Below are 26,264 nucleotides of genomic sequence, written 5' to 3'. Positions count from 1 at the left end.
CTGTTCTCTGTTTCGTAGCTGCTGTTTCTATTCCTCCTTTTGCTGCTGCTGTTGCTGTTCCTGTTGATGGTGTATGGCTGGTCTTACAAAGAGAGAAAAAGATAGATGGAAGCATCTCGTTCGCACGAACGAGCCCCCGCACACACTATCCTCTACGAGTTGGTTGGTTGGTGGTGGCTGCAGACGTGTGAAAATAAAATTACGCCCAACTTTCGGCCAAATTGGTTGAAATTGGGCGGCAGTCGAGCACAAGGCCCTACCGGGAGTCCCTCGGGGTAAAGAGATAGAAGTCTCTCGCGGAACCGATCGTTCTCTTCTTCTCTTTCCACATTTTATTTCTTTCTTTCCTTCCTTCTTCTTCTTCTTCTTCTTACGTTTTCTTTATTCCTCTTTTGGACCCTACTTTTTTTTTCTCTTCCCCCTTCTTACAACATTCCCCCACCCATACCTTTTCGTCTTTTATTTTGTTTTTTTTGCCTCTCTACCCTTCTTGCAACGTGTTCCAACATCTACTTAGGCCTCTGCCAAGAGATACGATGGGTCAAGGAAACGACAGCTACTACTACTACTACAACTACTACTAGACTACTGAGTGCAAGAGTGTCAAGTGGCTGACATTAATAATTCTCAATGAAACGATACGAGATTAGAGCTGATGGCTCGTCCTCCTCTGTGGTTTTTCTTTTTTACATTTCTTTGTTTTATTTCTTTTTTCTCTTAGCTTTGATCTCTCATTCCCCCACCATCCCCAACATCTTTCCCCATTTCGTATTTCTTCTTCTACTTTTCTTACAAGCCGAAATCTCGATCTGTTCAAATCGTCCCACTTGTACTTTTTGCGAAAGCCGTCTCGGAACGATAAAAATAGCCAGAAAAGAAAGGAAAGGAATGGTAAGGTAAGGAAGAAGGTTAGAAAAGAGGAACATCGAAGCTCGCGGAAATTATAATGCGCATCGTGGCACCGGCTCGTCGACTAATTCAATTAAACAATTCATTTGCCGCTCTGGAGCACCACCTGAGGGCATGTCCCATTCCGTCCGTGGCTTCGTGCCGTGGCTCGTTCCTCCGTGTGGACGACTTTCTGTGTTAGTCGATATGGTGGAGGCAGAAACGTGAGTTGGAGAAGGACCAAAGCTTGCCTTTCCTTGCTTTTGCCTTCTCTTCACTTCTCTACTCTTCCCATTCCCACCCTGTGTTCCCTCGAGAGTCGTAGCCTCGCGCTACAATACAATGCTCCTAATGTTACGGGCTCCAGTTTCGACATAATTTTCTTTCGCGGCGGCCCTTTCGGCTATCAGATGCCTAAGCTTTTGTAGCACTTTGACAAAAGGAAACGTCATTTCCGGTGACCGCTCGATAACGAGAGCTACGTCGTATATATTGGCCAGGGTTGGAAGGGGGGAGGGGACTGGTTAGAAGTAGAAAATTTACCAATCACCCTTCTCATCTCTATTCTCTAACATCTAACTAAACCCCTAATAATCATTGACCGAAAAGTATATTGCTTGGATACAAGCTCGAGTTTATACTAATTTTTGATAGATAATATAACGAGTTTTGGGTTTTCATGACATAGGAAATTGACCAGTCTACCCTTCTTCAATATCATCACTTTCATCTTTCTAATCATTCATCAAAATATTTATCCAAAAAATACCTTCAATTGAGGTAGCCTGATTTTTGGTGTACGCAAACAGTAACAACAAGTTTTTCTCGACAAAGATGATTATTTTGTTCGTAGAAAAATATGAAACGTTTGTTCGATATTTTGTGAACGTGCATCGCTAGGAAACGACAACACACAACAACAATGTTCGTCATAACGATCACACATATACATATATATATTTTGATAAACCCGACGTATCGAACTGTCCGCACCTATATTTCAAATTCAGCTTTCATTCCGGTTTATGAATAATTCATGATACGTTTCTTCCTTCAAATGGACCAAAGTATGGCCTACGGTTTGATTCATGACACAACGGTTGACGATCGTGTCGAGGCTTAAGAAGTCTCTCTCTCTATCAAAGAGAAAACGTAGCCTTCTGCCCGTTACATCGTACGATTGCATAAGTCGCTTGCAAATCTCCTACATAATTTATTACTCCAATCGAAACTGCTAATATTCAAAATAAAAAGCTTCCATTTGAACCCGTGTCTCTTCCTCGCAACATCGTCGACAATTATAAATATTAAAATCAAACCCAAAATGAGATTAAAAAAAAAGGATCATTTCGTGAAAGAAAAAACACAGCAGTGGTGGTGGTGGTGGTTCTCCCTTTCCCGTTTTCATTCTCTTCGACGATTTTCTAACAAGATTTCCAAGACCGGGATATTATTTTCTTAGAAAACGTAGTAGAACAATCTGAATGAACTTAAAAAAAAAAACAACCTATCCTATGCGAGATTAAAGTTTAGTTAAACTATTCGAGACGACTACAACATCCGCTGATAAAAATCATCCAGGTATAGAAGAAGTATACGCTTAGGATATTACGAGAGTGCAACACGAAGGAATAGGAGGAAAAGGAAGAAGACGTATGGCTGTTTGTGGACATATATACGGGGTACGTAAGAGGGTACAGAAGGGTGGAGTGAGGGAGGTAAAAAGATGAAAGAAAGATCGAAAGAGAAAAATAAAAGGAAAAAAAAATAAGAAGAAGAAGAAGAAGAGGAACGAAGGAGGAAAGAAAAAGGATAGAGGGATAGAGTGGAAGGGAAGTTGCTTCTTGATGATGCGCAGATAAGGGAGGGTTTAAAGTCTACGTGATGAGTTTCTCGATGTGTCCGAGCGGAGGTCGAGCCTGAGAACTTTTGGTAAACGCACTCCGCTAACTCTTCAGAACGGAACGGAACGGAACGGAAAGGACACACTGAACGAGTCGCAATTTTCTTTAGAAAGGATACTATTTTTGCATTTGACGACAAACGAGAAAGGTCGATGTTCACCGAACGAAAATGGATAAATGTAAAAAATGTCTTAGATTGTTAATAGGATTTGGATCGATTTCTATTAATTGGAAATGTTGGGACGAAAAAAAAGAAACACTTTTTTCCGATCCTACAAAACTTCTTCTTCTTCTTCTTTTCAGGACTTTAATAAGGAATAAAGTTTTCCAACTGGAGGTAGCTACTAGTCCTCTTGGAAATCAGATGAGCTTAATCCCACCAACCGAGGTGGTCTCGTACAACTTTTAACCTAATAAGGCAAATGAGATACCTACTATTTCAATTTGGGTAAAAATCTTTCCCCGATTTTCTTGGCCTCGTTTTTAACCGTTTGATCTTTTACTCCTTCGAGAAAGAGAGAGAGAGTATGGTGTTTTTTTTGTTCATTTTTTTACGATTAGGCGTCGTATATTTTTATTAAATGTTTTTATCGAAATCCTTTTTCTTAGAAAATGATTACCTTCCATGAGAAAAAGTCTATTGTACGATACGATATTAAAGGTAGGTGGAAGAATAGGAGGAGAAAGAGGAGGAGGAGGTGGGGGAGGATCAATGCTATGTGCTCGAAGTTGTTGGGAAGAAAGCAGAGGAGAGGTCTTCCAAGGGTCTCACGTGCACGTCTCGTATCCGGACATTCTCATGTCTTAACTTCCGGGAACGTGAGCCAGGCAACGCACCAACTACACCACGGCGACACCTTCTACCAATGGCTTCACTCGTACACCTAACTGCGGTCACTGATCTTCGACTCGCCATTCTATCATTCAATGACTACCTTCCTTCTTATTCTATCCATTATCGTTAACATAATCGAAGAGCAATCTATTTTATTGAATTATTTTCTTTACTATCGATCGAATAACTCAACAATTGAACATTACCTTTGCACGAGTCTTGTATTATTCATCGAATTTATCTATCTTCTTAATATCAAATAATTTGTGAGCTTTTTGAATCATTTAATTGTACACTAGTGAGATACTTGAAAAAAGTTAATATGATAATTGATAATTCTTCTTTATATCGGACTATTTATTTTTATGATTTAATCTTTAAAACTGATCTAACTTTATGGTTAAACTGATTATTTTTTTTTCTTACGATACTTTTTCTCAATATACTATTCCAACTCGACATAAGATTCGAGGTAATGTATCAAGTGTGTAAAAGAAAATTGAGGAAACACCCTAACGGTAGTAATAGGAGTCCGAAGGATGAAAGCTAGTTAGCAGAAGATAGAAAAGAAAAGGAAGGAGGTAAAGGTAGCCGTCGTTGACGGCTCCCCGGGTTGCCCCGTCAGCATCAGCGTTCTTCCGATCGCATTGAGTTTACTGCCGTGGCGTGACGTACTCATCTGCACCATCGGTTTACCACCCTAGAAAGTCTTATATCCAGTGCCGTCACAGTCACCGTCACCGTCACCGTCACACCGGCACGACGACCACCATAGTTTCGCCAACACCACCACTACCAACCACCGCCTCCACCATCGGTACTACCAGCCCTACCGCTACCCATCACCATTCCCATTATCCACTCACTGTGACAGAGCTCTCGTGGGACTTCAGATACCCCCGACGTACTATCACGTTCTCTCGCCTGATTTCGTAGGGGCCGCTAAAATTGTCGATCTCGAGAGTAGACGACGAAAAAAAGGTTTCCTACTACTAGAGTACCTGAGTAATTCTGAACAATCCCTGCACTCTTATACCGGATTACCCTTGCACGATTTATTCCGATAGTTTAATCCCTATAGGACGTTATCGTCATACTTATATAATTCATAATAGTTTAACATTTCAAATGGAACTTAATAGTTGGCCTATTGATTCTAATTTTCATTGTGATCGATATCGGGATGATAATCAATTGTCATCGTTAGCTAATTAATCCTTAACCTTATACGAGGAAAGCTCGTATTCGTCTCTCTCTCTCTTTCTTTCTTTCTTTCTTTTTGGTATCGTACGTTGTCTAAGAATCGTATGAATCACTTTTCGCTTAGAACTAATAATCGTTGGTCACAGTATTTTCTAGAACTATTTTAATCTAACGTATCCGAGCGTTCCTTGTAATAATTGATTAAACACGTCACTTAGAAGGTGACTCTCCGATAAAATAAACGCATGATTCTAATAATAATAAGCACTAAGCGTAGATATTAGAGAAATAAGTATAAGAGAAACAACATGCCCTGGCTCGAGGAGAGGACCCTGACTCTGTTTGTACGGGACACAGAGGTCCGCCGGTACGAACCAGGAGTGCGTGAACGCGGGGTTGATGTTGAGCGCCCCGGCAGCCCCCTGATGGGGTCCACCGACCCCGACACCGACCCCAACCGGACTTTGCCGTTGAAAGCTTCCATAATCCATGGCCACCTGATAGGGCAACATCTCTTCTCCGTATCACCTTCCACTTTCTTCTATTCTTTCACGCGACGATTCGGCAAACACACTATTGACAATCCAACGGGCGCACACTAATCGATCCGAAAATTCATTCACTGTCCACCCTTATCAAGTCAAAGTACTCAACGTATTAATTACTTTTCCGGTCACTTATTATTTGTCCACGAAAACGATCGTATTCTTAAGGTCGTCGTCATCATCGACGTGCCCTTTTTAGGGTCGGTTACCCTCGCGATCACGGAGTCCCATGCTCGCAAAAACGAGCGAGGACTCGGTCGTAAGAAGAACAAGAACAAGAAGAAGAAAAAGAAGAAGAAGAAGAAGAAGAAGAAGAGGAGGAAGAGGAAGAAGTGACGAAAAGGAAGACGGACGAAGAAGGGTCCCGAAGAATGAACGGAGCAGCTAGCAGCGAACTCGACACGTTCGAAGGGCTGCGTCACGAAGCGCCGAGAGTACTCGAATCGCGCGCGATGCGCGACGCGCGCGCGGCCGGACAAAGTCCCCGAATCGGTGCTCCCCTTGAAGGAGTGAGAGAGAGAGAGAGGCACAAGTAAAAGGGTAAGGAAGATAGAGAGAGAGAGAGAGAGAGAGCAAGAAGGAGATAGGGGTCGAATGGTGGGGGTGCAGTAACGCGGCGGCTCGTGACCGGACGGGAGACCAGACGGGACTGTACCGTCTCGTTGACGAGACGTCGAGAAGGAAGGAGGACGAGACGGTTTTCACCCACGCTCGCGCACGCGATGCTCCCGGAAGACGAGAGAGAGAGAGAAAGAGAGAGAGAGAGATAGCAAGAAAAAGAGTGGGAGTAGGTGAATCGAGTGCCAGTGGGCGGTCCGGCGAATCGAACGCCACTCCCACCGGCCACGCCTCCCGCGAGATACGCTACTCAACAAAGGACCGCCCAACACTGAACGTACACGACTCATCGAAGAGGGCCTCTTTTCCCTCTCTCACGGGACTACTCCGAGCTTCTTCGGTAGCCCTCTCAAACGCTCCGCCCATTAAACCTATTGACGTTCCCTGGCTGGTTAATATCCTTTTCGCTGGACGCCCACGAAGATCCTCCGATGGACCAACGTTCCTCTCTTCCTCATCTAAACTCCCACCTTACCGGACCCAAAGACAGTCCACGTGCATTCAGCTTTCTACCGGATTCTTTCACTTTCCTTACTCGCCCAAGAATCCTTATTTTTCCCGCGGTAGAGGTACGTATCTATCCTATCTTTTATACAGTAGCTGCTACTTACTTTACTTCTACTACGTTCTACTATTATTCTGCATGCATCTCGTAGTACATAGCATACCTTCGAGAGTAGGATTATGAAGTTGTCAGGCGTCATTGTTGATGGAATCATCGAATCCTACCCCGCCATCTTTCGAGTTAATCTTAGCTGCGTTAAACTCGCGCGTAGGTGCGGCTAGACCAGCCCCCCCCTCTCGAACACCCCTTTCTCATCGTTCCCATTTCAATCTCCAATACCATTCATGCGTTTTGATGTAACCACCTCGGAGGGAAGTGGGGAGTATGTATGAGAGAAAGAGAGACAGAGAGAAAGAGAGAAAGCGTACGTGCGTCCGAGGTAGACACTGTCTCCGTCTCTTTCTGTTGCCCGTACACACTTACACGCTTACACGCATAAAGATAGTCGAACGCTAGCGCGCGCATACACCACTCACTCGCCAACTACGTACAAGCTCATAAACAAAACGGCCGCGTTTTATTGGAATGTCAAAGCGGGAATATTGGTATTCTTCGCGAGGACTCCCCAAAATATGTACGTCCGCGGGCTGCATGCTAATGGCCGAGGACGAGGGAGCTCACGAGGCGAGTATCGGTCTCTCTTCTCGCATCCGGTTGTCAGCACCGGCCGTTAGATCGCTGGCGCCACGGTGGTTGACAACCACTTTTCAACAACGACTAGCCTCACCTCCATTCTTACTTACTTCTATTAGAACCTCGAACCACGAGGCCTGAACGATTCCTCGTCTCTTTTCCATCCAGTATTCCATCGGTTTTATTAGCTTATCGAATCGATATAAGATTCCATTTCTAATTATTTATCCCATTTCGTATCCAGTTCTATCATCATATTCCTCTTCCCATCTAATCGAATAATTCAAGTATCAAATATCAGTACGATCGCTGAAGTTAATTCTAATGGATTATACCGAGCATACGAGAGATGTTAATTGTTAAGTAAAACTTTCCACTACAACGTATCTTTCACAATTCCTACTTTGATTTCTCGTGTTTAATGGGTTCCCGATGATTAGACAAACTCTTTCTTTAATGCAAAACACGACAACTCGTATGGTCGTAAAATAATTGCAACAACGATTTGCTCGGCCAATCGTCGACACTTTGTAACACTCAGCGAGAACGATCTAGGACGGGGCAAAGGGGTAGGGGTAGGGGTAGGGGTAGTGGAAAGCAATTAGATGGCTAGAAAGAGATCTGAGAAACGGATCTGCAAATTGGCACGGTAGTTTCTAAGTTACTCCACGGCTTCTAGTCTTTCCCAGTTACATAGTCGTCGTCTCCAATATTTATAAGAGGTCGACCGTCCCAAAATGTTCCCTTGGGAGAAGTAGGGAACTTGCCAGGGCAGTGTTGCTTTATCTGCTGCCTCCTGGCCTCGTCCTGGAGGATTTTCAATGACTATTAAGCACAAGGAAACAGCTGATCGTATCGATTGATTGCAACTCCCTACCACCCCACGTCTTCCCCCTCTATCTGTTTCTTTTGTCAACGAATGTAGGTCAGATTAAAATATATTTATCCGATTTTTGAAAAAGTTATTTCTTACGATGAACACAATAGAACGATTATAAAAATAAAACAAACCATTTGATATCGAATGAAATAATTATAGTATACTTATATTGTGTTTTGTTAGAATAAGAAAGATAATTGGTGAGATTGCTTAAATAAATGGATGGATGTATCGTTTACGAAAGCCAACGTATGTTTGGTTGATCGAAGGAAGATAAAGGTTGGGTGGTGTCCTGCGAAGCAAACAATCCTTATGAGACAGTAAAATTCTATTAGAGGAAGCTTTGATTAAGATATTAAAGGGTACGTGTCGGGTACTCGAGCTAATATTAGGTACCTTCTCGGTGGTGTACGTAGCAGTAGTGGATACGTAACCTAATTGTCGTAATCCGATCCTCTATGCTAATGTAAGAGAAAGAGAAAGAGTACTAGAGAGACATGCTTTAAGTCTAGGCGAGACAATGTTTAACCTGCACACCGGCAGGGTGTATTGTTATTTTAATAGGCATTATTTGATTTTAAAGTTCACTGAATGCCAGTGTGTTCTTGAAGGGGGATTTGATTGCTCCGACGATAGGGTCGAACCCTGTTATTTCTTTCCCCAATCCCTACTTTCTCTCTAAAGCTAGCTTGCTAGCTTGCTAGCTAGCTAGTCGTCTGCTCTCGTCACTCGGACCTCAACTTACGTTACTGAAAAGCGTTCATGCGATCAAACCCTGCTGCTGCCTGACTTTTTTCCTTCACTTTGGTACAACATCTCTCACATGGAAACATCTGACAACATTCCAACGTCCATTCTTTCTTTGATTTTTCTTTTTCTTTTCATTTTCGGATCCTAGGGAAAAAAAGAAAAAAAAGAAAAAAGAAATGAAATAATAAATTGACCCAAAGCCGATGAATTAATCGGAAGGTCTTCTTTGCTTGGTATATCGGAAAAGGTCGTTCGTGGACGTTCCATGCCGCTTCATTTGCCGCAAAAGGGGATGAAATAGAGCGAAGTAGGGTGGGTTAGAGAAGCAACTAAACTCCAGTCTGGTAAATAGAGTCTAATCAACTGCGGGATTCAGCCTATCGGCACAGATTTCGACCTCGAAATGGCCTCGATTGTACCGTCTTAATATTCCTATCTTGCTACGTCTGTCTCCTCACACATACACTAATACACGCATACATGCATATATACGTGCGTACTAAATTTATACATATGTACAATATATACGTAAGTATGCTCGCTTTCACCACGAGGTTCGTTCTTTTTACAACGAAAATTAACTTATTCTTATTCTTATTCTTATTCTCTTCTACTACTTTTTCTTCAAATATATCGAATCCCGTAGTAATTACGTCGATTTTTTTTCTTCAATTTTCATCAATTTCATCGATTTTATTACGAATACGTACTGCTATTAATACTACTCGTAAAACAAAAAAGAAGAAAAGAAAAAAAAAATCAAATAATAAGTTAGTATAGTTAGGTATAGCAAAACCTCGTAGTATATTTAATCGTGAAGCTTGATCGTACGTCTCTTCGACGAACGCTTACGACGTCCACGGATCACGGGTGAACGACCAAGGTGCGACTTGGAATTTCAATTGGATAGAATTTTCTGTTAGTACCTAAGGTACAAATAATCTACTTGTTTTTTTTTCTTTTTTTTTTTTTTTTTTTTTTTTTTAAACTCCTACGGAAAGATTCCGACTACATATTTTCTTTTTTATTTTATTCGTCCTGTCTTTCATTTTGATTTCGAAGAAAGTTCGATCGTAACATCCACGTGCTAACAGACATGTGTGTGTGTGTGTGTGTGTGTGTGTGTTCTACTTCGATATTTCTTGCTACCTACATTTTTTATTTATTTATTTATTTATTTATTTATACAAAACATTTGATTACTAAGAACCGAAGTCATATGATAAATAATTTCAAATGTTACGTTAAAAAATAATTAACGAATATATTATTTAAGCAGTCAAACACGGTTAAACATAAAGAAAATGATTAATTTCAAATGAAATAAAATAATATATTTGAATACGAGGATTTATTTGACAATAGAGAAATGTAACGAAAATTTAAGATAAGCTTTAGCTAGTCAAGATAAATAGAAAAGTAAACGAGATAATAGGAGAAGAAGAAGAAGAAGTAGAAGGAAAGACGTTAGGTAGTAGTCCAGACAACACAAATAGTCGTTTGAACGAGAGAGAACACGGCCGCACCCCGTAGTAGTCATCGTCTTCGTAGTCGTTGTAGTCGTCGTCTACGTCGTCTACTTCGTCGTCGAAACGAGGTTAAGCCAATCGGCTTCTTCGGAGACGAACGAGGCTCCCAAAGAATAATTAAGTAACGACGAAGGGTGTTTCCCATTCGCGTACAACCACTTTACGCTCGTGCGAGCGTTACGACAATTTCTCTTTTGTTCCCTACGATTTTCTCTTTTTAAAACAACAACGGAAAAAAGAGAGGAACGAAAATACTCCGACGTAAAAAAAAAAATAGGAAAGGAAAGGAAAAACAAATATGAAAAGAATTCACAATATCTAACTGTACGAGTCACGCTACTTATCTTTATCTCTCTCTCTCTTTCTTTCTTTCTTTCTCTTTTTCCCATCCCCCCCACCACTCCCACTACCACCATCATTTTTTTTCTTCCACCGTAGAGAACCATAATTGAAAAAGAAACGCAATTACGTAGGAGAGACGCGTTAACGATCGTCGATGCAGGATCCAATATCTCCTGCTGGGGTGGCCAAGAAAAAACAGCAGAGACCAAAAAAAAGTGAACGACAGTTTGAGGTTAGGTTGATATTATATGTGTGCGTTTTTTTTCTTTTCTTTTTTGTTTAGCATGTATAGTTGACCAAGTGTGACAATTCAATTGATAGATGATAGATGATAGATGATATTTGAACAACGTTCAATCACGTATTTATAAAAAATGATATCGAAACCACCCCCACCCTCCCGCCCACATATTTCCAATTGATCAGACAGTTGTTATTATTTATAAGTACCTACCCTTTATCTCGCTGGATATCTACTTTTATGAAAATACATGAGAATGGTTAGGTGGGGGGTGGTAAGGGATGAAAGGGGGGCGTTAAGGTCTCCCAGTAATAATCGCTGACAATAAACGCGAATCGCACTTGATTATTATGATTGTTCGACTCCTTTCTATGTAGCCCTCAAATAACTTCGTTTCTCGTTAGTAGCCAGAGCAACCCTTAGTAGTTTGAAGGGGGGTTTTGAGCAAGACGGAAAAGGGGAGGCTCGTCGAAGGGTAGGGGGGAGAGACAACGTTTCCGTTTTTCAGACCGTAGGTTCCCGTACGTAGGGAAAGAGGGTGAATGTGACTGCGATGCAATTTGAAAAATTACAGGAGCCGCATACGGTTTCCTTCTATTCTTCTTTACTTTTTTTTTCTTTTATACCATGGCTGCTGGAAACCCTCCTCCTCCTCCTCATCCTCCTCCTCATCCTCCTCCTCCTCCTCTTCCCCTTCCATTTTCCCGAACTATTTTTGCATTACGTGCAGTTTAAACTCGATGAGTAGGAATATCATCAAACGTGAAATCAGTCACCCCCCCCGCGTATCTTTTTGTCACCCCTAATCCAAATTATTTACAATTTTATTCAAGAAGAATACTCGGAAGACCCAATGCAACACCCCCACCAAGAAAAAAAAAACAGAGGCACGCTTATCGAACGATACACTTGTTCGGACAGCTCGATAAAATCTTTCAAAAAGTTCTAACCACCCTGACGTATTTGTTTTCTATTCATTTTTTTACTTTTGCCGTCAGTCCAATTGTTTTCCATCTCACCTGTTCCAAAAAAAAAGGAAAAAAAAACAAAATCGATTGTAAACCCTCCGAAAGAATAGGAAAAGACATATATCAGGGTGACATAAAAGCTCATAGATTTTCCGAGTTAACGATCTAACGGGAAATTTGCATGTGCATGTTCTCCAAACTACCCCCACCCCCCATCGATTCGTAAAGGATAATCGATAGGGTAGGAAAGAGAAATAGAGAACGAGAACGAGAGAGAGAGAGAGAAGATGATCGGTATCTGAAGAAGAGAACAGAGAAACTGAAGAGATGGGAAGGGGTGGGGGTGGGGGTTTAACACGTTGCTATTTAGGAGACACGTGCACCCAGCCAAGTTAGCCACTTGTTCCGAAGTCTCGATCGCAATCTCTCTCTTACTCTCTCGGTTCTTGTTCTCACACACACACACACACACAAACAAACACACGTACACACTCTCTTTCTGATACATCGCAGTCCGTACGTGTTTGCCGGAAATTCTCGATTACGTGGAGGAAGAGGATCGGTTTATTACGAGCACGTGGGACGGGTTCTCACGTGCACGTAACGCGGTAGGTAATACGTGTATCCACAAAGAGAAAGAGAGACAGAGAGAGAGTAGAAGAAGAAGAAGAAGAAGAGAGAAGGAGAGAGGGTGTCTCGGTAGTCCGTAAGATAGGGTCTCATTATTGTAGGTAGAGTGTTCCTAAATTGCCGCTCTAGGCTGGGGTCGCGAGACCGAAGCTTTGCCTTTTCCTACAACTCCGAGTTATCCTGGACCAATTAACTTTCAATTAGAGAATGGAGATAACTCTTATCGCGTCCGCGGGGCCGGATTTTATGGGCACTTCTTTACCCGATGCCCGACGTTTATGTCCGCGCTGATACATTGCCATGGAAAGGGTTAGATACGGGATCATTATATTCATAATAACGATAACATATCCGATCGAAGGAAATACCGATTAGATTCTGGTTAGCTTGGACCAATTGATAGTCACGGGATTATTACTCAGACAACTTGTTTCTTCAAAGTGTCTTATGTTTTATATCATGTTATATAAGAGTTAAATTCTAGTTGTATATTATAAATTTCTTTTTTATTGGTTATATATTGCTCAGAGGATTAGGATTAAGTCGTACAAATTGTTGGTTAGTGGATTATAAATTTTATACCTGGTAGTTAATAATGTTTAGTAATGTAACACGTAGTGTGTGTATGGGGGGGGTCTTATAAGATTAACACGTTTTAATATCACGATACGATATACATGTTGGATCTATTCGTGATCATCTGTGTTACATATGATGATCTTTGAAACAGATCAAATGTATATGAAATATAAAAATTGTATTTATAAATGTTTACACGTGACTTTTTCAATAATATTTTTCAATAAATTTGTTTTTATCCGCTCTTAGCGGTAGTATATTGTTAGAGTTAAGCATACGTAGTTAAAGTAAAATTTGTAAGGACGCTTCGGTTGTTCTCTAACGAAAGGGGGAACACAACATCTATATGTATGATTATGAGGACGGAGTTATCACCGGGACTTCTCGAGTAGGAACGAGCCCGCAGCCAACTCCATATTTGTGTATTACGCTCACGTGCAACGATACAATAAGGAATCCTTCGTATCGGGGGACGCATGCTAAGTACTCCTAGCAGCAACTTGCTGCAGCCCGTGCACCCGGCCGCGATTGTTTTCTTCGTACTCTCTTCTAATCGTGCCGGCCAAACCGATCCAACAACATCCTTTTCTTATTCTCTTATATTCCTTATTTCCTTCTATTATTTGAACATTTAACTCTTTCATACGATACATGTATATAACTTCGGTTATTCTTCTTTCTTCATTTTTTTACGATACGAGGATATCCAAATTTACATTTCTCTCGCTTTCTTTCTTTTTTTTTTAACTTTAATTTTCTTTCTACAATTACGAGACATTTTTTGTATTCCTATCGTGTTTAAAATTAACAATTGTGTTGTTCAACTGAAGTAAATTGAAATTAATTTCAATATAAGAATAATAATAATAATATATATAAAAGTATGGGAGTTAATTAACAGAGAAATCAATCATGAATAAGGGGAGGGGGGTAGTTTATCGATGCGACGGTGTGTTCCTTTCGTCGGTAGAGAGAGGGCAAAAAAAATAAGAAAAATAAAGAAAGTATGAAAAATGTTAAACGGAAATGCCCGGGTGCTGGTATATCTCGGTAATAATTAGCACAGTTAAACGTACACGGGGAGTAAAAACGGTGACCCCTCTAACACCCTCCCAACCCCTTTTAGACCACCCTCCCTGGTGTGGTTCTTTTTAAATTATTACGTTTATCGTGCTTGCTCTGGTTGTAGGCAACTCAACGAGCTGGCGTGGGCTCGGTCAGAGACGATCTTTCTTTCGTTGAAAATAACGGAACGAGTTTAAACCCAAAAAAGAGAGAGAGAGAGAGAGAGAGAGAGGAACGTAGATGACAGTGAGATAATTGTTAAATTATTATTTTTGCGAGGGATATCAGAAACGTCGTCGTAACTAACCCCCTGTCGGAAGAAGACTACCACCGTTGTACCTTTTTTATTTTCCTTCTTCTTCTTCTTCATCTTTTTTCTTTTTTCTTTCCTTTAAAGCTACACAACCTACGATTTCGAGGGTTGGAGGCTAGCCAAGAAGAGAAGTTCGTATTTAAGATCTCGTAATATCGATTCGGTCGAGTCTTTTGAAAATTTACTACGCGACGCTTATGTCCAATCTAACCTCAATTTCAATTTTTTCTTCTCCCCTCTTTTCCATCACTCGTTCACATATAAGATAATAAATGTTCGTATGTATTAATCGATGTTAATTTCGATGCTATCAAAATTTTGGAACGAATACGTCTCGTATGTTGGTTGAATAGAAAAATAATTCAATGAAAAAATAAAGAATATGATAAATGCGCGCGAAAATAAGTGCAATTGTTTGATTTTCTTTTATTTCTTTTTTGATTATTATTATTTCTTCGTTAAACGGAATATCAAAGTTTTAATATTCGATCATAAATTTGTTTCCCGTAGATCTCGGTATCGAATGATAAAGGAAAACGTAACGAAACAAAAGACAACGCGAGAAACAAGAGAAAGAAAAAGAAGATGGAGGTCGCGACTATAAGAAAAAAAACAACAAGAAAATGGCGACGAGTTAACAGTGAGGTTATAAAATTCGTTGAACACGTAAAATATCGAGCGTGTCGAAGAATGTGATAATGCGTTCGTGTCGGCAATGCGTCTTTTACGATGGTTATAGCTTACTCTAGAGAGAGGAAAAAAAGAGGAAGAGAAGAAAAAGAAAAAGAAAAAAAAAAAGAAAAGAAAAGAAAAAGAACAGTAACGGGGAGTACTGTCGAAGGTGCCAAGAATGAATCGTAATAAAAAAAAAAACGACAAAATTTCACGTGCATATGTACATATATATATATAAATATATTTTTGTACGCGTGTGTGTGTGTTTGTATGTTTGTAGTTTGTGTCGTTGTTATGTTTCGTATATTTCATATACGAAATCTAATTTATAGGATGATATTCGTTCGCGTACGACTGCATTTCCAATGTGGAAAGGGGGTTGTTGTTGGTTGGGTGCCGCGAAATGCACGCATAATGCACCCTCCACCTCCTCCTCCTCCTCCTCCTCCTCCTCCTGATGCTCTTCGGTATGTAACTCGAAATTACAATTCCGTCGTTAGGTTGATCATCGGAGCGTTCAACCGCAAAACCGCAATTCGCTTCGTGCCCACCATTCTCGCGTTCAATACATTAAAATCCAACGTTTCTCGATGAATACTACTACCTATTCCTCTCCTCCCAACCCCAACCCACCCCACCCCCTTCCCCCTCCTCCTCTCCTCTTTCCCAACTGGTAGGAGAACCAACCAACCAACCAACCAACCAACCCACGTGTGTAAGAAATCATTGAGAAAGAGGATACTGAGGAAGATGTAAGGAATGAGACAAAGATAACGTTTTACTCCAGTTGCAAGCAAGCTTACGAAGAAAGAAGAAGATTCTTCCTAAATCTACGATCTTCGATCTTGATCTTTGCAGACGGATGAACGAACGAACGGACGGACGGACAGACGAACGGGCGGACGGATGCTCGTTGTAGGGCAAGGTAACGGTAAACACAGTCCAGTAATATATTATACCAATCTAACGTCTCTTTTAGTGTTTTACCTGTTAGATCAAAACCGAGCTTCCGTTAACCCCCGCCCAATATTTTGTTAAACAATATCAGGGATTCTAACGGTACCCTTCACACCCTATTCTTCTTATAAAAAAAAAAGAAAAAGAAGAACACGAATTGTTTTATCAGAGATTTTTCCATTTCAAATTATAAATCAATGATTTGCATCTTAAAGGGAAGAACGTTAAAATATTGTCCCGTTGATCGTTGAAAATTGGTGGGAAACACTCTGATGTTGCAGATGAATTTAAAAAAAATTAAAAAAAATTAGAAAAAGAAATGATAATCGAAGAAATCATTCGAAGTGTGTTAAAACTAGCATCGAGAAACAAATTAATTATATACCAAGGGACAATATATTTCAAGTTGTAACTGGCATAACTGGAAAGTGTGATGACTCGTGTCTCGAAATTGACCCGCCTTCCCTTTTCTTTTCTTTTCTTTTCTTCTTTTCTATCTTCTCTCGTATCTACCTGGCACCCCATCGCATAATCATGTCCCTTAGGATCTGACACGCTTATACGATCGTTACGGTTGCGTGCAGCATCAGTTTCGGTAGTCGGAAAGTGTTTCTTTTTATTTTATTTTTTCCTCTTCTTCTTCTTCTTCTTCTTTCTCTCGTGAAAGAAAGCGAAAGGATTCGAATGGGAAGATCTTCATCTGGTTAAAGGGGATCGTGACCATAATCTTTCACGTTTTTATTAGAAAAAAGAAAAAAAAAAAATTCGTATCTCAATCTACCCGTGAACTTGGCAATAAAAATTGTTCCTCAAAAAATCAAAACAATGAAAACGATCAAAAAGAGAGAATAAAAAAACAAATGAGAAGAGGAGCGAGTGAGAAGGGAAACTGGGGAAGAGGGGCAAGGTTTTGAATTTAAAGGGACAGTCTCTCTATGTTTTAGGGATCTCAGTCCTGAAGCAGGAGCAATATGTAACCTTGGTAGGAGTATATTATCCATGTAAGAGCAAGCAATTTAGGCTCGATCATTTTTCACGCGCCGCGTCGACTTTAGATCCTAGCAGTAAGTCGAGAGGGTGTTATTGGCCAGCGGGTGAACAACCAAACCGGGTGGTGGACATCCCCCATCCGTAAGAACCTTCTTCTTCCCTCACTGACTGATGGTTTTTGCCCTTTGCCTCGGCAGACACTTCACGACACTGCATCCGTACGTGACACTCGGCTTTCCTTCCTTCCTTCCTTCCTTTGCACTTTATATGCTGATCAAACCCGAAAAAAAAAGAAAAAAGATTCCTACCTTATCTCGCCATTCGCATTTTCAACTACTCTCAAACGACGAGATTAACCAAAATAGAAAGATCATGACGGGGCATCTTTAAATATCGTTCCGATCTGTCTCGGAAAATCGAGACACCGGGGGAAGGAAATTAGAAAATCATTTATCTCGTTCTCGTGTATCACTTTCGAGGGGGGGAATAGGTAGTTTCAAGAATTAATATGTGATAGATATTTCGAATGAACGATTATTTAAAACAATGTCATATTGTATAATAAAAACGATATTATCGATAGATAAAAATAAATGTAACATTTTAATCTAGAAGATCGATGATATCGGATGAGTAACTTGTCTGGAAGATCTGAAAGAGATACTTTGAAAAAGTAACTAAATTCCTTGATCTTGGTAGGAATGAAGGAACGAGAATGTAGACGAAGTGGTGTCCCTCGAAGAGGACTAAGAAGGAGGAGGAGGAGGAGGATAATGAAGAAGGAAAGTGTGAAGGGAAAAGAGAAAGAAAAAGGTAGGCAAGTAGGTGGGGTAGTTTCGGGTGTCCTGGTGAGGAGTAACGGAGTAGTACGGAGGAGTAACGGTCTGTTAAAGATAAGGAAATGAGGTGTCGCACCCTGCGATCTTGGTGGCAGCCTTGCCGGAAGGGTCTTTTCCTTCAACGTCCTAGCGAAGCACCCCTTAGGGGATTTTTCTTGAGCTTTTGGAGACTCGCGTTTCGAATACCTTCACACTCGGACGACTAGCTAGCTGGGCTAGCTGGTTGACTGGCAAGTTGGCTAGCTGACTGACTGACTGACTGACTGACTGACTGACTGAGTTGGTTGACTGAGTTGGTTTGGTTGGGCTTTTTTCTTTCCAACTCCGTTGCTCTATTTTCCCTTTCAACGGAATAACCTCGAATCGGTCCATCGGAACGTAACGTGCTGCTACATATCGATTGTGTTTCTCTTGGAATGCGAGACGAACGATGAACGGACGATGAACGGCCAATGACTGGACTGGAACGTGAATTAATGCACCCCTTTTTTCTTTTTTCCTACCTCATGCGAATGCTTAGGAAGATAAAGAAGAAGTAAAATAGGGGTTGGTTAGGTGCACGAAGGTGGGTTCCGAAATAATTCCGAATATAACGATTGGCTTATTCGATTTTCTTGTCCTCTTTTTTGTGTGCGTGTTGTATGCGTGTTTTCAGAACAAGCACACGGTTGTAAGTTTAGCGAATATTCGATGTTAAACAGAGAGAATTCTTATCTCAACGTAGGAAATATAACTGGAGGGACCCGTGCTCGGAGTTCAGGCAGATAACCATACAGCCGATGTAATCTCTCGTCTGATTTAACTCCGTTCATAATTCCGCGTCCTAATCTCTGGACTCGCTTGTTCACTCGTATAAGCATCATTGTTATTTCCCTTATATGCCCCCCGTTTCCCTCCCTCCTTCCCATCCACCATTCCCCTCCTCTCCCCTATCGCGGAATGTTTACGCGATTAGACAATTAATTAAGACGCGCTGCTTGATTTAACTTACGTATGTATGCATACGTATTATCATCGATACTAACCGCAAAAACTTTATCCTATCTTTCTCATACTTCTCGGTAATATACTACAACGAAATGGAATAGAATAGAAATAGAGATAGAGATAGAGAGGATTGGTGGAATTCCTGATTCGTCGGTTCAATTAAATCTTCGCGTTTTGCTTTCCTCAGTTGTCCCTGCCGCGTTAGTTGCTAATCGTGGATATAAATAATTGAAAATTAGTTGTGTCAGGATGTACGGCACGTATTCATTGGGTGGCGGTTGAACCGGATAGAGTGAGTGAAACAGAAAGAGTAAGAGAAAAAGTAAGAGAGAGAGAGAGAGAGAGAGAGAGACAAGCGATTACACCGTGCGAGTCTTAACAGCCAATCGAAGTCTCTCTCTCTCTCTCTCTCTTTCTCTCTCTTTCTCTCTCTTTTTCTATCTCTCATTCTCGCACTCTCTGTGGAAGGTATTGGTCAATGTAATCCCACGCGCTACTCGATGTAACGTATGAGAAGTATTTAAATGCACCGTAGAGAGAATGCATGCCAGGATTGTGCAACGTGTTACGTGCTTCGTGCAACGAATCGTTTATTAATCGAGGAAATATAAACATTATTTAAATAGCGAAGACATTTGTAAGAAATTTTAGTACCTTTGTCGAAAAAAACGATTATTGTGCATTTGTTTGTGCATAAAATATGGGGGAGGAAAAATAAACAAAACAACAAAAAAGAAACAAATAGAGAAAAACAACACGAGAATCGTTGCAACCCTACGCCGGGCTGCATTATATCAATTTTCGAACCGATTTTGATTTTTTTTTATCATTTTCTTTCTTTATCATCGTCATCGTCATCATCGTCGTCATCTTCTTCTTCCACTTCTTCCTTTTTCTTAACTTCGACGCGAATTTTATTGGGATTATAGTAAATTGCTTTCAGCCCTCGGTTCCAGCTTCTCGCTCACCTAATTGCCCCATAATAGTCCCCGCTTGATTCTTACAACGTCGTTTCTCATCCCCCCCCAGCCCCCCACCCCCACCCCTACGTGGACTACTGTGACTACATCCCACCTTAAAGCCACCAATCGAGATACCTTGCATTCATTTTCTCTTTTTTTTTGTTGCTTTTCACGATGACACGAGGGGGGGGGAACACGTTAAACGTCGATGTCAATAAATCTAATTTTGGAATTAAATATTATTGAGATTATAGAAGAGGATCAGGAGGAGGTGGTTGAGGTTAAGGTGGGGGAGTTGAAATTATCTATCGACGAATAGCGTGGGTCGTTTAAAATTTCGAATTTTGTTTCTCGCGGTTGGTTCCGATGATTTCGAGTGTGATACTCGTCGTTATTGGGGGGTGGTAGTAGTAGTAGTAGTAGTAAGCGAACCCTTAAAAGGCTCGACAAGTCTTCCCCCGAGTATCTTCCCTCAGCGTGTCTCTTAAAATCCTAAGATTTTCAAAACAGATGCACCCCTGGTACTCTCTTCTTTGGGAAATAGCTTTTTAAACTCTACCGTCAATGTTACACGTTATAACACCCACGAGAACAACTTTCCCCCACCTCCCTCTTCTTCCCCCACCATCTGTCCCATATTGAACTGACTTTTTTCATATCTTCCTTTTTTTTTCTTTAGAAATAAAATCTTCAAACTGGAGTGGATTTGGTCAAATTTAAGCAATACCATTATTAATAATAATGGAGATGAGTCTAATTGTTGTCCATTATTTTGTGATGAAAAACAAACTCACGGATTTATATCCGTTCATTTATTTCGTCGATAATCGCTTATTCACGCGATTCGATAAATGGATGTACGGAAAAAACAACTTTTTCTCTAACACCTTGCTTCTCTTACACATTTCTATTTGTTTTTTATTAGATTTTATTACTGCATTCCTGTTATATATTTGGAATTTCGTTACGGTCTACGGTAGACCTAGAATTAACATTTATTTGTTAATAATATGAAATTTAGTTAGATATTTGTAATCATTTCTTTTACAAGATATATTTTTGGGATGATTGCATTAGGCTCGTTTGTAACGTTAAACCTTCGCGCGATATTACGTGGCCCCATTAAGAAGACATAAATTGTCTCCTCCTTTTTAGGGACGGGGGAGAGAGGTTGCATTGGCACAAAGTTATTTTTGTCTACGATATGGAAGGGCACGTCGTATTAGGGTGACGACGTATTTATGAGTATTTCCTTTCATTCAGCCCCATGTGTCATTAAGCTTCCACCTAAATCTTTTCTTTCTTTTTTTTTTTCTTTTTTCTTGAAATATGTGACCCATCATATGTACCAAAACGTATATTTGGTATTACGCGTGCACGCTCATTTTCATAATTCCGGACTTAGGGCACAAATGATATATATTCGATATGTTAAAATATTCCCAATAAAAAGAAATAAATTATGTTCTTAAATGTGCAATGTGAAATCGATACCAACGAAGCTAACAATTTTTTTGTAGGTTTACTGAATTTTGCTATACATTGTAAAAAGGTCTTGTCTAACAATAGACAAAAACTATTTTACATTAAAATAAAACGAAAACAAATTGCGAAATGAAAGTAATGGAAAATCAGATAAAAAACGTTACAATATTCGCGTTCCTGTTTTCTGTCCAATTTTAAGATTTTTTCTATAGAGTGTTTTTTTATGATTATCATGATCTGTTATAGTTAACCAGGAAACGGTTATCGTAATATAATAGGATCGGGTGCGGCTAGGTTGGCAATACTATAGCAATTGGATACGCTTTAGCATTTCTTTATCGCATTCTGGATTAGCGTCGGTATTCATCGTTCGCCTATCGAATTGTCTCTCAACTTGCTGCCTCATCTACCGTACTTTCGTTTCTTATACCCTAACTCGAAAACCATCATCGTTGTATTTTCATCCAACACCAATCACGTTTATTTCCTTTCGATATTATTCCATTAAAAATTCACGATTGTTCTAAAATAGCTCGTTGTATACGCTGAAAAATGTTCATCTTCTGGCAAAAAGAAATCTTTACAAAGTCTACCATTATTTTGTCTTTTTTCCCATAAATCCAATTTTATGCATCGAAATTATTATATAAAAAGTATTTTAAAAATGTATATATCTACTCGTTGAATTTTGAAAAATATTGAAAACAAAAAAGAAGTATAAGATCATTTATTTTTTGTATGTATCCTAGGTGATAAGAAGAAGCCTGTAATACCGACAGAGATTCGTATTCAAAGGGGACTCCTTTGGTACCCGTTTATTCCACACGGGGGCAGCTTATCCCACACTCGCAATTCCCACGTGTTCTAACTTAGTCCAATTAAATCCAAGCCCGCGAAAATTGAAAAAAGAACACCAAACGTGTTGCACAATCTACGCACAAAAAGCTTAAATATTTCAAATAAAATACGCTGCAATATAAAACAAACATTTTGTAACGAATTATAAACGTTTTACAGAATAAAACTAACCTCTAACTCTAAATCAATAAATAAATAAATAAATAAATAATTGCATCATGAAGGGAAAAAAAAGAAAAGAAATTTAATCCGAGTATATCGAAACGCAGGGATGCATTCGCATAACTTTGATGCGTTTTGCGGTCTAAGAAATCTCGGGAAGCGGAACGCATTTAGTTAGAGAAAGGATGAGACGGTGCGTGTCGCCGAGTTACACCCCGAAACTCGTTGTTGGTGTCACGAGAGATGAGGGGGGTGAGGACGAAGGAGGAGGCGGAGGAGGAGAGGATGGGGAGATCTTCGGGTAGGATTTGGGTTGGGTTTTTTTGGGGTTTGGCCCGGGTGGGTGCTGGTGGGCTAGGGCAAGGACGTACCCCATTTCGGCGTGGGCCCCCTCGGGCCTTGGCGGGGGGTTGGCTTTTTGGCTGGCGGTGGGTGGCGGGGTGGGGGGGTGGGGGGGGCCCTTGCTGTTGGCGGGGGGTCGGGGGGCGGGGGGGGTCGGGAGGTTACTATTTCGGAGGATTTTGGTGGGGGGGCTGGGGTGGGGTTGGGCGGGAACGGAGATAACATGTAATCACGCTAATTGAGTGCAGATAGAGCTCGTTGACGACTCCTTCATTACACAGCGGGCAAAAGGGAGAGGTTTCCTCTAACCGCACGATTACCCACTAACTTTACCGCTTCTCGTATCGTACCGGTCGGAAAGGACGAGACTTTTCGATGCTAAGCGATGATAAGAAGAAACAGAAGAGAGAGAGACATCGATGAAACGTTCGGGAATAGTTATCATCGTAAGATCGTACGTTGGTGGTTAGTAGCATCTCGAGAAAACCCCAAAACTATTGTACGAAAAGATGTAACTCGACTATTCGCACCTCTATCATTTTGATGAACTTTAGTCTGGGGATTGGGGGATGTACTTTTTTGTTTTTTGGTATCGTGCTACTACCTCAGCCTCTCTCCTGCGTGATTTTCTTACCTAAGAGAAAACTTTCTTAAAGATTAAAAAAAAACACAAGTGTGGATCGTTAAAGCTTTCCTTATTAAGTTTACATTTTTTTTCATAAAGTAGTGCCGTAGGCAAGCACATCGTTGGAATAGCAATGAGAGCTAAGTTTCTTCCAGAGTTCTGGAAGGGGTAAGTGAACAGAGAGAGAGAGAGAGAGTAATATCGGTAGGGTGTTAGAGAAATAGCAGTAGTGGTGGTGGTAGTTCGACTAGAAGGGGTTGTTGAAAGGTGCCAAGCGAGTATTCCTCTCATTTTTAAAAAGACGAAAGAGATAATTGAAAATCGAAATCGAGATAAAATCGTAGATTCTCGAATTCATCTTTAACTCCGATACATCGTAGAAGAAAAAAATGTGGCCCCTGTTGTGCAAAAGGGTGAAAGAAGGAACTGGAAAAAAGAGAAAAAAAGAGAAAGACAAGGGAGGGAAGGATTCGCGTGTTGCGGAATGCGCAAAGATCGTTCGATTTCGTAGCGAACGGTGATAGGAAAAGATGATAGCGTAAGAGTCCGAGAACCGATAGGGGTGATGTAGTGGAGGTGGGTGGTCTCGCCAATATGCCGTCGTCCATAGATCACACGAGGGGCGAGCCGACAAACTGGGGAAACCTGACCAGAAATATGATGTCATTTATATGGTAATACATCGGAATCCCGTCATTTAGATACTTCGATGATTAATGCATCCGACAAGACAGCACCAGATGCCTTCCCAAAGCTTCACTTCTTCTTCTTCTTCTTCTTTCTCATCTTCCACATTTTCTTACAAATTCCCTTTCGACATGCTGCTGCTGCTACTACTGCTGCTGCAACGAAAATACCTTTGGTTCGACCCATCATTTTGGTGCTAAGCTCAAAACTTTTCAATACTTTCTTTTTTCCTAAATAAAACCGTAAACAATTTATTTTGCCATCTACTGTTAAATATTAGATTTTATAATTATACTTGGACGGTATATGATTCTGATGGATTCCTAAAACTAGTGTGGAATTTAAAAATGTTCCTGTCGAGTTAATACTACCCTTGTTAGATAAATCGAACGTTCCTAATCTTCATGATTTACTATTTACTTTCCCAACATAATATTTCGTCAAATGTCATTTGATTTCCCTCGCACAGAATAAGATCCCTAATAAGTCCGAGATACGTGAAAAATCAATGATCAAAATCATGAACAGTGCATCTTAGTCTTGTTTAACAAATGATTGGTGGAAATGTTGTCGACCTACTGGACACGTTTAGGTGTTCTTAAAAAAACGTTCGAATAAAAAAGAAAAAGTTGCTTTTCGAGGTTGATAGCAAGCGAGGACAATTATCTATCAAGCCGTACGCATGCACCGCAAACTGGCCCGGCTGACCGGACGAGGCCAGGTCCGGCGGGTACATTTCAATTATTAAAGGGAATTACTCGGAGCGTCCATCATCTTCTATACTTATTTTCTCCTCTCACGACCACTACGACCGGCCGCGGCAAAGACTAAGCGTGGCTCTCTCTCTCTCTCTCTCTCTCTCTCTCTCTCTCTCTCTCTTGTTCTTTTTCTTTATTTCTTTCTTTCTTTCTCTCACTCTTTCTATGTTCCACCATCGGAGAGATGATCCTATGAGGTTATACGCGAGGAGGTAGGCATCATCAGAGTGCATCATCAGAGCGGTGAGAAAATAGCCTTCAATTGTGATTACAGGGGCGGCTCGGGTTTGCCTCGGCTCTCTTCGCTCAAGCTCACTGAATCTATCTACTTGTACGGAACTTGGTCCCGGTTTGTCCATCCACCAACCTTCCGATTTCAAACTTGAACCCCCACCATCAACAACCAACCCTAACACTAACACTAACCTCACGACATTCGATTTTTCCTAAACCTTCCTGTCCAATCCTTGTCTCTTACAAAAAAAAAGACTGCACGTGAAACATTTGTTGTTTGCTCAGATTTCGTCTCGTTTGATTAATAAATAAATATATTAATTTAAGGTTATATCTAGCAAGGAAAGTATGCGAGAGTTTCGCATACTGTGAAGTAGGAAATGCTAATTGTAAGTGTCATGAGAATTATAAGTATGACTAATAAGAGGGAAATGCGTAAGAAGGATACGAGACGATGATTCCCATCGGAGTGATTCCATAATCAAGGCACCTATCCCAGTTTGTCTTTCGACTGCCTTTTCATGTTCCCAGGATAGAAACAGCATTACTGAATTAGATGGCGACCGACCCTTAACGCACGCAGTACTACTATTTCTCCCCCGCACGTTTTATTCTACTCTACGTTCAACCTTAATCGTAAAGGAAAACTTTGAGTCGCGAAAATAAATGAGAAGAACAAAATATTCTATAAATGAAGTCAAGTATTTTTACAAATATCGAGAAGCAAGGATCATTAAATTCGTAAAACGTGTGTTCGCGTTGAATTTGAAAGCTTGTAATACCTAAGGGACACCCAGTCGTAGAAAAGGGAAGACACCCTTTCCTACCAAAAGCTAAATACTAAGTTTTCACTAATGCTTCTTGTTGTAACAACCCTAATATCCCGAGAATCCTGACTACTGGATTTAGGTAAAGTATCTTACCGAGATTACGCAACTTTCTAACCTAAGAAACGTCGTAGTACTGATAATGTTCTTCGTTTACATATCGTATCTTCAAAAATTCACGAAAAAATCTACCCTCAATCTTCCCATAGAAAAACGTGAACGAATAAAAAGAAGATCGACAAACAAATCTTTTCGAATCATTTTTACACGAGATTTGTCTGCTGTGTTTGGTAATAGAAAAATAAAAATAAAAATAAAAAAAAACACAGGAAACGCATAAACCGAACGATTCCACGTAGAAAATGCATAAATCTACGTAGAAGGTAGT

The 26,264-nt window shown here is 40.5% G+C and overlaps 1 protein-coding gene across 6 annotated transcripts in view; it reads right to left on the bottom strand.

The window, feature by feature from the left end:
• Positions 1-26,264, bottom strand: part of LOC122523862 (protein trachealess) — a 95,332-nt gene that overhangs the window by 17,563 nt on the left and 51,505 nt on the right. Inside the window, exon 1 of one of the 6 annotated variants that reach the window (XM_043645801.1) lies at positions 5,143-6,028. The exons of the other annotated variants lie outside the window; for them this stretch is intronic. Within the exon in view, the coding sequence (XP_043501736.1) occupies positions 5,143-5,342 (200 nt within the window). The 5' untranslated portion in view covers positions 5,343-6,028. Of the gene's footprint in view, positions 1-5,142; positions 6,029-26,264 lie in introns of those variants that run through there. 6 annotated transcript variants of the gene reach the window in all.

This window comes from Polistes fuscatus, unplaced genomic scaffold (assembly GCF_010416935.1).
Source record: "Polistes fuscatus isolate 324 unplaced genomic scaffold, CU_Pfus_HIC Scaffold7, whole genome shotgun sequence".
Taxonomy (NCBI): Eukaryota; Metazoa; Arthropoda; class Insecta; order Hymenoptera; family Vespidae; genus Polistes; species Polistes fuscatus.
Note: the sequence above shows the minus strand (reverse complement) of the source record. Positions and strands in the feature narration are given on the sequence as shown.